The sequence below is a fragment of the Pseudophryne corroboree genome, chromosome 4, assembly GCF_028390025.1.
Source record: "Pseudophryne corroboree isolate aPseCor3 chromosome 4, aPseCor3.hap2, whole genome shotgun sequence".
Lineage (NCBI taxonomy): Eukaryota > Metazoa > Chordata > Amphibia > Anura > Myobatrachidae > Pseudophryne > Pseudophryne corroboree.
Window position 1 is genome coordinate 724,693,247 of NC_086447.1, and position 17,834 is coordinate 724,711,080.

The following is a 17,834-nucleotide window of genomic DNA, read 5'->3' on the forward strand; positions in this document are numbered from 1 at the left end:
AGGCTCCGGAGTAGCGCGAGCTCCGGGCGCTGGATAAGTTAAGAGGGCATGCTGCTGCCTGAAACCACACAACCTCCCACCACCCGCTATACATTGGTCCGCTGTACAGGCAGCCAAAGAGCAGGAGAAGCAGACAGGGTGCACGCTGACTCTGAAACTAGGTAGGGAACAGGGCAGGCTAGAGATGACAGCAGGAGGCATTGACAGCCGGCACATGCCGGAGCTCTGCCCACCCTCTTTATATGTCTCACTGTCTGCTTGTAGCTGTGCAACAGGGTTACTTCTGTCCTGCTACACCACTCTCTGCCCCCGCTGCTGCAGCATCTCTTTCTGCAATGGCTACTGCTGCACCTCTCTCTGTCCCAGCTGCTGCAGCATCTCTTTCTGCCCCAGCTGCTGCAGCACCTCTTTCTGCCCCAGCTGACACCACTCTCTGCCCTTGCTGCTGCAGCACCTCTTTCTGCCATGGCTACTGCTGCACCTCTCTCTGTCCCAGCTGCTGCAGCACCTCTTTCTGCCCCAGCTGACACCACTCTCTGCCCTCGCTGCTGCAGCACCTCTTTCTGCCATGGCTACTGCTGCACCTCTCTCTGTCCCAGCTACTGCAGCACCTCTTTCTGCCCCAGCTGACACCATTCTCTGCCCCCGCTGCTGCAGCACCTCTTTCTGCCATGGCTACTGCTGCACCTCTCTCTGTCCCAGCTGCTGCAGCACCTCTCTCTGCCCCAGCTGCTGCAGCACCTCTTTCTGCCCCAGCTGCTGCAGCATCTCTTTCTGCAATGGCTACTGCTGCACCTCTCTCTGTCCCAGCTGCTGCAGCACCTCTTTCTGCCCCAGCTGACACCACTCTCTGCCCTCGCTGCTGCAGCACCTCTTTCTGCCATGGCTACTGCTGCACCTCTCTCTGTCCCAGCTACTGCAGCACCTCTTTCTGCCCCAGCTGACACCATTCTCTGCCCCTGCTGCTGCAGCACCTCTTTCTGCCATGGCTACTGCTGCACCTCTCTCTGTCCCAGCTGCTGCAGCACCTCTTTCTGCCCCAGCTGCTGCAGCATCTCTTTCTGCCCCAGCTGCTGCAGCATCTCTTTTTGCCCCAGCAGCTGCGGCATCTCTCTCTATGCCCTGGCTGCTGCAGCACCTCTTTCTGCCTTGGCTGCTGCAGCGCCTCTCTCTGCCCCGGCTGCTACAGCACCTCTCTTTGCCCCGGCTGCTACAGCACCTCTCTCTACATTGATGCTGCAGTACCTATATCTGCATTAGAAGCTGCAGAGTAACATGTACAAGCAGCTCTACTGTGGCATAACATGTATAAGAAGCTCTACTGTGTGTAACATGTATAAGCGGTACTACTGTGTGGTATAATGAGAATTGGTACTATTCTTTGGCAACGCCCCTTAGCCACGAAGACATGACTCTATATTTCTCTTACGTCCTAGAGGATGCTGGGGACTCCAAAAGGACCATGGTGTATAGACTGGATCCGCAGGAGACATGGGCACACTATAAGACTTTGAATGGGTGTGAACTGGCTCCTCCCTCTATGCCCCTCCTCCAGACCTCAGTTAGATTCTGTGCCCAGAGAGACTGGTCACACACAGGGGAGCTCTCCTGAGTTTCTCTGAAAAGACTTACTGTTAGGATTTTTATTTTTAGGGAGACCTGCTGGCTACAGGCTCCCTGCATCGTGGGACTGAGGGGAGAGAAGTCAGACCTACTTCTTCTGAGTTAAAGGCTCTGCTTCTTAGGCTACTGGACACCATTAGCTCCAGAGGGTTCGATCACTTGGTGCGCCTAGCTGCTTGTTCCCGAAGCAGCGCCGTCATCCCCCTCACAGAAGCCAGAAGAAAGAAGCCGGGTGAGTATACAGAAGAAAGAAGACTTCAGTGACGGCAAAAGACTTCAGTAATGGATGTACAGTGCAGCGATCGCACTGCGTGCCATGCTCCCACACATACACCAACAGCACTCGCAGGGTGCAGGGCGCAGGGGGGGCGCCCTGGGCAGCAGGTTACTGAGGCTATAAAACTGTCAAGAAAGCATATTTCAAGTGCCTAGGCACTAAATATAAGACCCCCGCCAGTATAAATGTTTGAAATTGAGCGGGACTACAGCTTACCAGCGCCATTTTCTCTCTTCACAGACATTGCAGAGACGCTGGCCCGGACCTCCACTCTCCTTATCAAGTACAGGGAGCAAAACGGGGGAGGGGGGGGGGGGGGGGGGCACAGTCATTTGGTGCTATTAAAACAGCGCAGTGATCATATATTATTTTTTCAGTAGTATATGGGCGCTGGGGTGTGAGCTGGTATACTCCCTCTGTGTTCTCTCTAACAGGCTTCCCTGTGGGTCTGTCCCCTATTGCCAGTGTGAGTGTGTGTGTGTCGGTACGGTGTGTCGACATGTCTGAGGCTGAGTGCTTCTCCCCGGAGGAAGTGACTGGGGGCGCAGAGAAGGATTTGGGAGTGACTCTGTCGGCACCGCCGACTGCTGATTGGGTGAATATGTTGAGTACATTGAATGCAAATGTGGCGTTATTGTCTAAGAGGCTGGATAAATCTGATTCTCAGACACAAACGTGGAGAAAATACATGCAGGACGCCTTGTCCCAGGTACAGGCCCCCTCAGGGTCACAAAAGCGTTCATCTACCCAAATAGCTGATACGGATACCGACACGGACTCTGACTCCAGTGTCGACTATAGTGAGGCCAGTTTACATCCAAAATTGGTTAAGAGTATTCAGTACATGATTGTGGCTATTAAAGATGTTTTACATATTTCTGAAGTACCTGCTGTTCCTGATACAAGGGTTTGTTTGTATAAGGGAAAGAAACCTGAGGTGACGTTTCCCCCCTCTCATGAACTGAACGCTCTTTGTGAAAAGGCTTGGGAATCGCCTGATAAAAGGTGGCAGGTTCCCAAGAGAATTTTTATGGCATATCCTTTCCCCTCTGACGACAGGGAAAAGTGGGAGTCCTCTCCCAATGTGGACAAGGCTCTGTCCCGGCTGTCCAAGAAGGTGGCGCTTCCGTCTCCCGACACTGCTGCCCTCAAGGATCCTGCAGATCGTAAGCAGGAAACGACATTAAAGGCCATTTATGTCACTACGGGTGCACTCCTCAGACCTGCCGTGGCGTCGGCTTGGGTGAGTAGTGCTATTGCTAAGTGGGCTGATAATTTGGCATCTGACATGGGTACCCTGGATAGGGATAACATTCTTTTGACTCTCGGTTATATCAGGGACGCTGTAGCTTACCTAAAGGATGCGACGAGGAATATTGGCCTCTTGTGTTCAAGGGCCAATGCCATGGCAGTCTCGGCCAGGAGAGCGCTGTGGATTCATCAATGGAATGCGGATGCCAACTCCAAGAAAGCTATGGAAGCTCTCCCTTATAAAGGTAGTGTCTTGTTTGGTGATGGCCTCGCTGACCTGGTGTCTACCGCTACAGCGGGTATGTCATCTTTTCTTCCTTATGTTCCAGCACAACAGAAAAAAGTACCCCATTATCAGATGCAGTCCTTTTGGCCTATTAAATGCAAAAAAAGAAGAGGCTCGTCCTTCCTTGCTTCAAAAGGCAGAGGAAGGGGAAAAAGGTTGCCTGCTGTGTCGGGCTCCCAGGACCAAAAGTCCTCCCCGGCCTCTGCCAAGTCCACCGCATGACGCTGGGGCTCCCCTACGGGAGTCCGTGCCGGTGGGGGCGCGTTTCCGACTCTTCAGTCAGGTCTGGTTTCACTCGAGCCTAGATCCTTGGGTGTTAGACATAGTGTCCCAAGGGTACAAACAGGAGGTGCCCCCCCCCCCCACTGATTTTTTTAAATCAGCCTTGCCAGTTTCTATCCCAGAAAGGGAAGTAGTGAGTGCTGCGATACAAAATCTGTGTCTCCAGAGTGTCATTGTCCCGGTACCCCCGTCCCAACGGGGAGAAGGGTTTTATTCGAGCCTCTTTGTCGTGCCAAAGCCGGACGGCTCGGTCAGACCGATCCTGAATTTAAAATCCCTCAATCTGTATTTAAAAACTTTCAAGTTCAAGATGGAATCTCTTCGAGCAGTGATCTCCAGTCTAGAAGGGGGGATTTTATGGCGTCAGTCGACATAAAAGATGCCTACTTACTTGTCTTGATATATCCTCCACATCAGGCTTTCCTGAGATTTGCGGTGCAGGATTATCATTACCAATTTCAGACATTGCCGTTTGGGCTTTCCACGGCCCCGAGGGTCTTCACCAAAGTGATGGTGGAAATGATGGTACTCCTACGCAAGCAGGGTGTCACAATTATCCCGTACTTGGACGATCTCCTGATAAAGGCAAGATCAAAGGAGCAGTTGCTAAGAAATGTGGAACTCTCCCTGACGGTTCTGCAACATCATGGTTGGATTCTAAATAAAGTCTCAGTTGATTCCGACAACTCGGCTGCCCTTCTTGGGCATGATCCTGGACACGGAACTGCAGAGAGTGTTTCTTCCGGCGGAAAAAGCTCGGGAAATCCAATGCATGGTCAAGGAGATTCTGAAACCGGCAAGAGTGTCGATTCATCAATGCACTCGAGTGCTAGGGAAGATGGTTGCGGCTTACGAAGCCATTCCGTTTGGCAGGTTTCATGCCCGGGTGTTTCAGTGGGACCTGCTGGACAAATGGTCTGGGTCTCACGTGCACATGCACTGGAAAATAAGTCTATCTTCCAGGACCAGAATTTCTCTCCTGTGGTGGCTGCAAAGTTCTCACCTTCTGGAGGGACGCAGGTTCGGGATCCAGGATTGGGTCCTGCTGATCACGGATGCAAGTCTCCGAGGCTGGGGAGCAGTCACACAAGGAAGAAGTTTCCAGGGAAAGTGGTCAAGCCAGGAAACTTGTCTCCACATAAACGTTCTGGAGTTAAGAGCCATTTACAACGGCCTTCTGCAAGCGGAACACCTTCTTCGAGGTCTACTTGTCCTGATTCAGTCGGACAACGTAACAGCGGTGGCGTACGTGAACCGCCAAGGCGGAACAAAGCAGAGCGGCGATGGCGGAGGCCACAAGAGTTCTCCGCTGGGCGGAAAAACACGTGAGCGCTCTGTCAGCAGTCTTCCTTCCGGGCGTGGACAACTGGGAAGCAGACTTCCTCAGCAGACACGATCTCCATCCAGGAGAGTGGGCTCTTCATCAAGAGGTATTTGCAGAAGTGACAAGGCATTGGGGAATTCCTCAAATAGACATGATGGTGTCTCGCCTCAACAAGAAGCTTCCGAGTTATTGTTCCAGGTCAAGGGACCCCCAAGCCAGTGCAGTGGACGCCCTGGTAACTCCGTGGATGTTTCAGTCGGTATATGTGTTCCCTCCACTTCCTCTCATTCCAAAAGTGTTGAGGATCATAAGACGAACAAGAGTTCCGGCAGTACTCGTCGTTCCAGATTGGCCACGGAGGGCCTGGTATCCGGATCTTCAGGAATTGCTCACAGAAGATCCTTGGCCGCTTCCTCTCAGAGAGGACCTGTTACTGCAGGGGCCGTGCGTATTTCAAGACTTACCGCGGCTGCGTTTGACGGCGTGGAGGTTGAACGCCAAATCCTAGCTCGAAAGGGTATTCCCGGGGAAGTCATCCCCACTCTCCATAAGGCTAGAAAGGAGGTCACGGCAAAGCATTATCACCGTTTGGAGAAAATATGTGTTGTGGTGTGAAGCCAAGAAAGCTCCTACGGAGGAGTTTCAGCTGGGTCGTTTCCTCCATTTTTTGCAGGCAGGCGTGGATGCAGGCCTGTAATTGGGTTCCATCAAAGTGCAGATTTCGGCTTTATCTATTTTCTTTCAAAAAGAATTGGCCGCCCTTCCTGAAGTTCAGACTTTCGTGAAGGGAGTGCTGCATATCCATCCTCCGTTTGTGCCACCCGTGGCACCGTGGGATCTTGACGTGGTGTTACAATTTATTATGTCTCACTGGTTTGAACCTTTGCGAAAGGTTGAGTTGAAATTTCTCATTTGGAAAGTGGTCATGCTTTTGGCCTTAGCGTCCGCCAGACAGGTGTCGGAATTGGCGGCTTTGTCTCACAAGAGCCCATATTTGATTTTCCATGAGGATAGAGCGGAATTGAGGATTCGTCAACAATTTCTGCCGAAGGTGGTATCTTCGTTTCACATAAATCAACCTATTGTGGTGCCTGTGGCTACGGATGCCGTGGCGGTGCCAAAATCGCTCGATGTCGTAAGAGCTTTGACAATTTATGTCGCCAGAACGGCTATTGTTAGGAAAACGGAGGCTCTGTTTGTCCTGTACGCTTCCAACAAAATTGGAAATCCTGCTTCCAAGCAGACTATTGCACGCTGGATTTGTAATACGATTCTGCACGCTCATTCTACGGCTGGATTGCCGTTGCCGAAGTCAGTGAAGGCCCATTCTACCAGGAAGGTGGGCTCATCTTGGGCGGCTGTCCGAGGGGTCTCGGCACTTCAACTTTGCCGAGCAGCTACGTGGTCGGGTTCAAACACTTTTTTGCTAAGTTCTACAAGTTTGATACCCTGTCTGATGAGGACCTCATGTTTGCTCAATCGGTGCTGCAGAGTCGTCCGCACTCTCCCGCCCAGTTTGGAGCCTTGGTATAGACCCCATGGTCCTTTTGGAGTCCCCAGCATCCTCTAGGACGTAAGAGAAAATAGGATTTTAATACCTACCGGTAAATCCTTTTCTCCTAGTCCGTAGAGGATGCTGGGCGCCCATCCCAGTGCGGACTGTTACTTGCAGTTGTATTGATACTTGTTGTTTTCGGTTACACGAAGGTTGTGTATCGCTTATGTTCAGCTTGTTGCTGTTTTCGTTCATACTGTTATCTGGTATTCCTGCTGATCCAGTTGTACGGTGTGTTTGTGGTGTGAGCTGGTGTGTATCTCACCCTTAGTGTAACAAAAATCCTTTCCTCGAAATGTCCGTCTCCCTGGGCACAGTTCCTATAACTGAGGTCTGGAGGAGGGGCATAGAGGGAGGAGCCAGTTCACACCCATTCAAAGTCTTATAGTGTGCCCATGTCTCCTGCGGATCCCGTCTATACCCATGGTCATTTTGGAGTCCCCAGCATCCTCTACGGACTAGGAGAAAAGGATTTACCGGTAGGTATTAAAAACCTATTTTTTGTTGCGCACCTTTTGCATGCACTGTCCCTGTTTTAGACATGGTGGGGCGCCCAAAGGAAACTTTTGCCCTGAACTCCACAAGGTCTAGAACCGATCCTGTCAGGACTTTAGGATTTTTTTTATATTTTTCTTTTCAAATGTCACATGCACCCGATTCAGTAAAGGGGAGGGGGTGCCAAAACATACCCTTGCTCTGGGCACCATGGCACCTAGCTACACCTCTGCCTAAACCAATCAAGTATCAGTATAAATTGTGCTATTACAGTGTAGCTCAGCTTAGCAACCCGCAGCCAAATGACATAACGTCACAAAATGGAAGAAGCATTTGTCTGTGAGCCAACTTTCTTGTCAATTTTAAATGACTTGTCACAGTAATGTTTTTTTTGCAGAAGTTAATTACATAGCCTACCTCGTACTAAATTATAATTTTTACAAAGGTAATTGCACTTTCATGTATGTTTTATGAGAATGGGCTTCTGTGGGAAAATAAACCTGCTTCTACCTTTTCATTGTTAAAGTGTGTTTGGTATATTTAAAGTTCTTGTATAGTCAAGATTTTATACTAATACTGTCCTTTTACAAGTATTTGTCCATTTGAATGGTAATTCTAAAAGTGCTTCATGCTAACAAACTACACTACACTATTCTATACGTACCAAGGCAACCAACATCTGGTATGCAATCAGCATACCAATAGTTGGGGCGCCGGCTGTCACAATATCGACGTTTGGATCCCAACAGGGCCACCATACGTCTGCCGGTATACCGGTGAGGTCGGTGATTCCCCCTCTATGGGTGTCCACAACACCCATAGAGGGAGAATGCTCGCCACCGAGCCTGCAGCGTGGCGAGCACAGCAAGCCCTCGAGGCAGTGCCGTAACTAGGCATTTTAAAGCTGTGTGCAAGAAACGGCATTGGCGACCCCCCTTATGTAAAATAGGGGCAGTGCGCGCCGTAGGTGCGTGAAAAATATATAGGGGCGTGGCTTCATGGGGAAGGGGTGTGGCCACAAAATAATACCAATTCATACTACGGTGCACAGTAGTCTCCATTATTCAAATTACGTTGCACAGTAGCGCCACTACACCAGGTAGAGCCTCTTTTACACATTACGGCAGCCAGTCCCCCTTTTTACACATTACGGCAGACAGTCCCCCTTTTTACACATTACGAAAGACAGCGTCCCCCTTTTTACACATTATGGCAGACAGCGTCCCTTTTTACACATTACGGCAGACAGCTTCCCCCTTTTTACACATTACGGCAGACAGCGTCCCCTTTTTACACCTTATGGCAGACAGCGTCCCCTTTTTACACATTACGGCAGACAGCGTCCCCTTTTTACACATTACGGCAGACAGCGTCCCCCTTTTTACACATTACGGCAGACAGCGTCCCCCTTTTTACACATTACGGCAGACAGCGTCCCCTTTTTACACATTACGGCAGACAGCGTCCCCTTTTTACACATTACGGCAGACAGCGTCCCCCTTTTTTACACATTACGGCAGACAGCGTCCCCTTTTTACACATTATGGCAGACAGCGTCCCCCTTTTTACACATTACGGCAGACAGCTTCCCCTTTTTACACAGTACGGCAGACAGCGTCCCCTTTTTACACAGTACGGCAGACAGCGTCCCCCTTTTTACGCAGTACGGCAGACAGCATCCCCCTTTTTACGCAGTACGGCAGACAGCGTCCCCTTTTTACACAGTATGGCAGACAGAGATCCCTTTTTAAACATTACGGCAAACAGCATCCCCTTTTTACACATTATGGCAGACAGCGCCCCCTTTTTACACATTATGGCAGACAGCGTCCCCTTTTTACATATTACGGCAGACAGCGTCCCCTTTTTACACAGTACAGCAGACAGAATAGATAGATAGACAGACAGATACTTACCATCTCCCCCCGCTGGCTCAGGCAGTCAGGCTCCTCGGTGCTGGCAGATCCCGGGCAGGGGAGAAGGAGGAGGGAGGGTGACTTGGGAGCCGCAGCAGCGCTGTGTAATGGGTGGCGCCGCTGCAGCTGTCCCTCTCCTTCCGCATTGGCTGGCCGCTGCCGCTGTGAATGCTGGGATGAGGGAAGCGCATCCCAGCTATTCACTGGAGCGCCGGCCAGCCAATACGGAAGGAGAGGGACTGTTGCAACGCACCGCTACCAATTACATAGCGCTGCTGCGGCTCCAGCCCCCCTCCCTCCTCCTCCTCCGGGTCCTCCCCTGACGCTGCTCCTCTCCTTTTCTCCTCCGGCGGCGCACACAGCACAGGCGGCTTGTAATGAGTCAATTTGACTCATTATAAGCCGCTGACATAGAATGCTGGCCGTTGCGCCCTGAGGGCAACTGCGCTGTGTGCCAGGCACACCTGGCACACACGTAGTTACGGCTCTGCCGCGAGGGGCTTAGTTGCGCTCGCGCCCTTGCCAGCATTCCGCTGCTTGGGATGCCGATGTTGGGATTCTGCTGTTCGCCATCCCGGCCGGCGGGATCTCATATCGATCCCCACCAGCTAGTGGTAACTATATCTTAATAGTAATAGTAGTTCTGTCCTTTGTAATTTTAAAGCCCTGGAATGCAGTTATAGGTAATGTAGTAAAACCAATTTATAGAGTTTCAATCCATTCCCCCGAATTCATGTTGATTAAACAAGCTGTTTACATTGGCTTGCAGAGGTATATACCTCTCCCCCTCCCCCTCCCCCAAAAAATAAAAAAATAAAAAAATCTGCACCCAAATAATGAATTAGGAATTTGATTAAGTACTTTAAGATCATGTTTTGTTCTCTGGACCAATACTATGCCGTAACAGGGCGACAATGCCACCTGAATGCATGACATTACGCAGAGAGGGCAGGACCACCATCGCCAGGAATTACAGCACTACCTGGAGGTCCGGGGCTGTATGAGCTGCAGTGTGTATGTCTGGAGTTTCCAAAGGATGCTCTGGACAGCACTGCAGTAGTAATTCTGGCTGCAGGGTTCCTGTTCTGGGCATCCTGCTAGCCAGATTCATGGGCCGTGGGTGAGGGGTGGTGCTGCGATAGGGATCTGTGGCGGCACTGCTCGCACCCTAGTTACGGACCTGGAACAATTGATGTAAGCACTATTTGTAAACAGGCAAATCCATTGACTTTTTGTGTAGTTGTATACTTTTGCAAGTCACTGTATTTGCTGTTATCATCTTAAACAGTACTGTAATGTTTTTCATATTTCAGGAGCATCTGGACAAAGCAATAGAACTTCACCCACAGGACCCTCTTCAGTACTACCTCTTAGGCAGATGGTGCTATGCTGTAAGTATCTCCACTTCTCTGCAGCATCATATGTTTCTAACAAAATAGTGTAAGATATAGCCAAGAATATAGGACATCCATACTATAGTATTAACTGATGTTACTGTATTGCGGAATATGCCTTTCATATACATATTGTTTTCTTTTCCAAGCACATCTACAGGGAATCTATATCCTGTATTATTGCTGTATAACTACGGGAAATGTTATTTGAGGTATTAAATAAAAATAACTTATTTTTGTGTGACTAATACCGTCCTCTCAGAAGACTGCAGAATGCCCATAGAAGTTAATACAAGCTACTAAAAATAGATGACTGTACTTTATATTAAGAGGGAAAAAGATCAGCCCGCCTCACACCCTAACACCTACAAGACACGTGACTCACACGTACAGTATTTGGACTTAATGAATTTCCTTTTGGATGGTGATTCATCAGGGTATAAAGTTAAACCTACTATCCAGGCAGTAATGCTACTGCTATCCAGACAGTAGTGTATTTTCTCTTGCTCTTTCATAGTGAAATCACTATTGTTTGTCTTTCTGTCACTTCATTAGTTTATGAAAAAACCATGCCAAGTCAGTGATATGGTAATTACATTTGTGTGTTAGAGTTTTGAAAATGTTCTGTTTTTCTTTGTAGTTGGTTCCATAAGAACTAAACCAAAAGGAGAGTAAGATGTTAAGTAACAACAATGTAATATATGATATAGTATAATGTTTACATCATTGCTGTAGCCCACAGCTCTGTATCCCAATATGGCTTTTTATCGGCTTTGTTATAAAACATAGAATAAGAGCGAAGGTGTGAAGGGCATGTGTGAAGGTCTGGGAGGTAAGTAGTGGGGGCATGTGTGGTAGTCTGGAGTGCTATGGAATATGGAAGGGGGTATGTGTGGAGGTATGAAGAGTTAGGGAGAGATATGCAGATGTCTGAGTGGTATGAATGGGGAGGCAGCCTTGTGCCGAGGTCTGTATGGTTCGAAGAGGGATAGAGGTATGTGCGAAGGCCAGAGTGGTATGGTGGGAGCATGTGGTCTGAGTGGATGTGAAGGGCGAGGGAAGCATGTGCAATGGTCTGATTAGTATGGTGAGGGACATGTGCAGAGGTCAGAGTGGTATGAAGGGGGAGGGAAGCATGTACAATGGTCTGAGTGGTATGGTGAGGGGCATGTGCAGAGGTCAGAGTGGTATGTAGGATCACATGTTAAAGTTCTGAATAATATGGGGGTCATGTGCGGAGGTCTGAATAGCATATGGTAGTTGGGGGTCAGATCACATCTGAGGACTCATGTAAGCTTGAGATAATGTAAGGAAATCTGTTTGGAGCTAGTTGCAGATCTCATTGGAATGTGGTGGAATTTTGGAGCAAGTGAGCGGTATGTGGGGAGCATAGTGCGTGAGTTATGTGGCAATATTGCTATTTCATTTATTATTGAAATGAAGGGTAGTCTGTGGCTGTTTTGGAGTTGGATGACACGGAGCCATTGCAGTACATCAGTTTGCCCGTCACTTCCAAGAGACATGAAAAAAGTGCATAATCAAACTTAGATTAGCTAAGTCTAGTCTTGCACTTTCAGAAATAAAGCCGACAACGTGTTGCTTTCTGTGTACAACACAAAAGTTTTCCTCTGCATTAGTTTTCATGAGTTTCCACAACTCATTCACTGCCTTTATTCATTACACCTTTAGGTAGTAATTAGCTATACAACATTTCCCCTAATGCATGGGTGAGTCACAGTGCTGCAGGTGGAGTAGCAATAAACACGGCAGAGAAATGGGGAGGAATGTTATTTTATGTTAGTAATATTTACTATATAGCACAAGCATAGTCTGCTACCCCTTTACAGTTGGGATCAAGACACTAATAAAAGAAGACTGACAAAGAGAAAAAAGGCTTAGAGGTCTACAATTGAGTTAATAATTACACCAGCCCGACCATTGCAAGTGGAGACTTACGCATACTGTTGAGCAAGGATGGGGACTATATCATGTTTTCCCCCACCCTACAAGCACACCAGCAGATGGCTAAGCTCTGGTTTATTTATTTACCCATTCAACCACCATTCCTCACTGCCTATCACTGATTGCTGAGATGTCTGTTGTTGGAGATGTAACGGCTCATTATTTATGGGACACCTTTGTTGGCAAGGACGTAACTACTATAGGCGCAATTGCTATGGGGCCCACAGCCGAGGAGGGGGGGCGGCTGTCTTAATTGTCTGTCCCATGTTTCCATGTCAGCTTGTTTTTGGCCCTGGGCTATATATGGGGCCTTTACAAATGACTAACAGCAGTAACTTTTTAGCATTAAATATCCCATAAACCGTTTGCTCAGGCCATGTGTAACATTTCAGAACGCTCACCATTCACTACTTCTGTGCAAAAAAGTCAGCTTGTTAAATTTTGTGTAAATTGTTTGTGTATAATTTTGCATTCTTAAGAGAGTGGAAACGTCATGTCTGGATAGCTATAGTTAGACAGAAAGCCTCTTGTGTGTGTTTGTGTATTTCTCAATGATATATTACGGACGCGCCTAACATTTATTCAGAGAATTTCTGTCCTGTTTATTCACGCTTGCTCACGTAGAAATGTCAGATTTGGTTGTGGATATAGAATGTTTAATAATCTTTATGTGCTTCATTCTCCTTAATCCTAGCACAAATGGTCCTTTTTCGTCTCTGTATCATTGTATTTACATTAGTTCTATTAGTTCTATTTGTCATTGCCGCCTTGTTCATTACTCTACTTTAGAGAAGTACATTGCGTCATAAATGTGCATGATGTAGTAGGATTCCATAAGGCAATGTACTTGTCATGAATTTTACATATTATTTACATAAATGGTCACAGCTAATACAAATACTATTCTAGAATTATTTGTATCAGTCTTATGTTCCATGACAGAAACAAGGAAAGTGCTAATTTTAAATATACCAGGAATAATGCGCCGGATGTAGTGCCATCCGAGTTGGCCAGAGGTGCAGGTTGCCAGCCAAACTCTGACATTTTTTCAAAGCGCCAATCATTTACAAGGCATGGTTTAGCCTTGTAAATAATTGCCACTTTAAAAAAAAAATTTCAGAGTTCGGCCAGCAACTCGCTCTTCTGGCCAAGCCGGACGCCACTACATCCGGCCCAGTGTGCCCCCTTGTTTGTACCAACTAATGGACAGACTGCCATGTCACAATAAATGACATCTAAGAAGCTGCAATAATTTTTGTTTGTAAATCTGGTGGTAGTTATACATTATTTACACCAGAAAATTAGAAACTGCATGTTGCCTACCACCTCCGCACCCCAATTCCCTGCTTAATCTTGTTTATTTTTATTTTTTTAAATGCTAATTACTTTTGACTTGATGGTGATTCTGTCAGAAAAAAATAGCGTGTTCTATAAAAGTGACATACTGCATCACTGTATTGTAAATGCTGATTTACTTACAGGACTAAAAGCAATACTTAAAAACACACTCTATACACTTTAAAATCGAGCCGCTGCGGCCGCTGTATTTTAATCCTTACCCTACGTACTTTTTACACAGCGTACAAAGGTCCGTACCCCATACGCACTTTGCGTACTCACGCCACGTTGGACGTATAGAGAACACGCAGTGCATACACACACACAGAGACACGCTGAGAGCACAGTGCAGTTACACGTGTGATAGAAATATACCTTAAACCTTTAACAGGAAATGGGACACGACACCAATTGTATTTCAAAAACTATGTTGGGGTCCAACCCACCAACGGTTATCTTTACTAGCAGGGGGTTACAAGCATAATACAATACAATTAGAGAAAAAGGCTACAGTCAATGGTACATACATTTGTTCGCCTGCGCTTCCCGGTCCGGTCCTAAATCATCAAGGTATATGATCTTCAGAGATTGTGTGTGACCTGGCCTGCAGCTGGCTTTTTATACATTTGTCCAAAACCTAACACAATGGGAACTGTAATCTCTTTGTCCATTGGACACTGGGATGGTCGTTTACATTACAGGAGAGGTCATAGGTCAGTTTGAATAGGTGGGCGATGTCTGGTCCAGGTGCACTTGCAGATGTTCTCCTCTGGGTTCCCGCCGCATATCAAGAGTACAGTAAATACAGTTAATATTAATATTCTGCTCCTGCGCATAACTATTCGCAGGAGCGTGTGATCTTCTGCAAGCCAACACCGGAATATTGCTCTTAAAATACCCTACAGCTGGATACCAAACACCACCTTATAACCTAGTTCTGTCCCCTCCTATCCTGTAAAGGTGAATCCCTTTGTTGCTGTACCATTTAAACAAGTGTAAATTACTGGTGTGGTGCATGTGGGCCCTGTGTTCATTGTGCACTATTTGGATTAAATATGTAATGTGTTTTTATGGCTTTTCCATGCGATTACAAACACTACCGTAATTACTCATACCACGCGATAATACGCAGGACCGCCAGAGCGATCATACGCAAATTGCGAATATGTGCACGCACGGCAGAACAAGCACGCGCACGGAGGCCCATCTGTGTGTAGTTTGTACGTGATGTGTGTACTGAAATATTTTCAACTTCGATTCTAAACATAGTTATTAGAATTGGTGCTGGAGTGACACCCACCCCCTTGTCTCACATCACGTCACCAACGAGGGTCTGTTACCATGAAGATGAGCGACAAGCGCTTCCTAAGGAAGCACTGAGCAGCCCTGCTGACTGCAAGATGCCATTCTATATTCTTGGCCTCTTATTCTAGACGGCAGCTTTACCCACACACCCCTAGTTACAGCCCTGATTAGTATTATCTTCTAATACACTAACCAGTGTACAAAAATGTCACTGATAATTCTACTGGATGTGTATTTTTTTTTTTTCGAAGTTGGCTGACTGTGCCACAAACCACACACATACACATACACACACACAAACACACACACATCTTTTCCACCAAAATACCGTGTCCGACCCAATTCAGGTCAGACATGAGATATACCCCTTTCACACTGCGGCTCTGACCCAGATTATTCCCATGCCGGCGTTGTTTATATTACACACGGGTGTAGTCTCTCTCTTTTGCCGGCGCTTAGAGATGACATCTTCTCCAAGCTCTGCGAAATCAAGATCTCCCCGGGATTTGGTCAAAACCAAAACTGTTCCGACCGGCGACCAGCAGCAGGAAGGATGGGGGGGGGAGTCTGTCACAGCTTTCACCTGGGAGATGGGTAGGGCGAGATTACAGCCTCTCCATATGAAGCGGGGTGGGATAAAAAACAGAATGGTCTGGACCTATAATTTCTCCTTCCCCGGCTGACAGCTGTTTCCACTGAGTCACGTCCCAGGTTATCACGGCAATATCCCGGATTTTAGCGCCGTGGAAAAGGGTTAACATACACAAACACAGACACAATATGTAATCTGTCTCCCTGACTCTCTCTTCTAATGTGTCATTGATGTTTTTGTGGAAACGAAAAAGGTATTAGATTCAGCTGACATTTTCACAGCTCAAAAAGGATGGACTTTACCATTGCATATTTCAGGACAAGGGATAAAATATAATTACAAAACTTCATTTAATGTATTTCAGATTATTATTTTGTTGCTTTGAAGTTTTTGTGCTCCAAATTGGTTGTTGTCAATAGAATCAGCATCATGTCGCAGACCTGGCATATTGTTATTCTGTTGGAAGTGATTATAGGGGCACATTACTAACAGAAGTAACAGCACACTATAATAACAGGCTGTGTATTAAAATACGAAGAAAATATAATTGTTCTGTCTTCTCAGGTTTCTCAGTTGTCCTGGATTGAGAGAAAAGTTGCTGCTACTCTTTTCGGAAATCCTCCCACTGCAACAGTACAAGATGCCTTGCAGAATTTTCTTAAGGCAAATATTTAAACTTTCTTTTTTATAAAAAAAAAAATGGAATGATCACATCTGTTTACTTGTGTTATTTTCTTATATAATTAAATGACTTCATAATATTGCAAAAGGCACAATCATTCATTAGGTGTCTGTGACAAGAGTACATTAACGGGAATGCATGATCACAGTTCTCAACTGCTATATAAATGCTTTGACAGCATTTGTAAGCACCCTTATGTAAAGCTTCTAGATTTTCATAAAGGTTATAAATGTACATTGTGTCTTTCTCTTTCCAGAAAATTATTTTTTGGAGGGTAAAGCATACACAACAGATTATAAACACTACTAGGACAGACCGCATATGCCGGCAGTCTGTACACTTACAAAATTAGAGATGTCCAGTTTTGAGTGTTTAAAACAAAGCCAGTGGGTAAGGGCTCTAGACAGGGATGGACTGGCATTTCGGCGAATGCGCGCACATGACAAGGGGAGCTTACGGGAACATGCCATCAGTCTGGCTGGCCTGACCTAGCGTGCCTCCTCCTATCTGTGAGCAAACCACGAGGAGGCGGCAGGGTGGCGAATAGAGAGCTGGACGGCTGCGTGATATTTAGACGGAATGTTTTGTAAAATGCATCATCACTGTTACTAAACACGATGTACCAATAAACATCTTCCCTTTTTAATTGTCACAGATCATGGGTTCTGCCAGCAATTATACAGTAGTTCCTCCTACTCATGACTTGGTGGAGAAATGGAAATACTGTATATATTCACAACCACAATATTTCACAATATTTCCTGAATTTTCTCTCTGAAAGCCAATTTGTAGTATTGTAGTTGTTCTTTACATGCATAAGAAAAGGTGAGATGATTGTTGACACTTGCTGAAATCTTTACACATTTGTGACCATCATGCCTGTCCTTATTGGGATTATGAGATTTTTATATTTTTATATTTCATCAAAGCAATGTAGCAGACAAGTATCATTAGCACTAGTTACCAGCCTGTCAAAATGATGAAACAATATAACAGTAATGTCAGCTTTGGCAGCTGTGCACACCCTGAACACTACAGTTGGGCACCATCTAGTGGCTGTCGCCGCACAAAACAATTGAATTCTCCCCACCATAGATGTGAGGAGCAGCGTTAGCCTTTTATTGTAAAGCATAAGACTAATAACATTTAGGGCGGTATCCAATTAGCCACGATAATTTACTGCTGCTAACTGACTCTCCCGGAACTATCTTATTAGCTTCAATGCTGACAGTCATCGGGGATTTTGTTTTGCTTGCTGCAGCCATTTCTTTCCGTGGCTCTTCACGGTTCCTGTGTGTTTATATGTGAAACAGGTCATTTTTTGCACCAAAGAAACGGGCTATAATTGGATAGCCTGATAGTGACCATTGGGCAAAAATCAAGCCAAAAGCCTTTTTTTTTCCCGTGCAAAAAAGTACTGTGGCCAATAGGATACCCCTCTTAGTATTATACAGAATAAACATAATATAGGAGAAAACATAAACCAATTTAATAAAAGTAAATATTTAACCAGAACTTTTTCCTGCAGTAGGAATACTTAGATTTTGCCCAT

At 46.5% G+C, this 17,834-nt stretch overlaps 1 protein-coding gene across 2 annotated transcripts in view; it reads left to right on the plus strand.

Moving 5' to 3' along the window:
* RMDN2 (regulator of microtubule dynamics 2) overlaps positions 1-17,834 on the plus strand; it is a 296,636-nt gene that overhangs the window by 229,500 nt on the left and 49,302 nt on the right. For both annotated transcript variants that reach the window (XM_063918055.1, XM_063918056.1), the window contains exons 7-8: positions 10,323-10,400; positions 16,165-16,263. In XM_063918055.1, the coding sequence (XP_063774125.1) occupies positions 10,323-10,400; positions 16,165-16,263 (177 nt within the window). The remainder of the gene's footprint in view (positions 1-10,322; positions 10,401-16,164; positions 16,264-17,834) is intronic.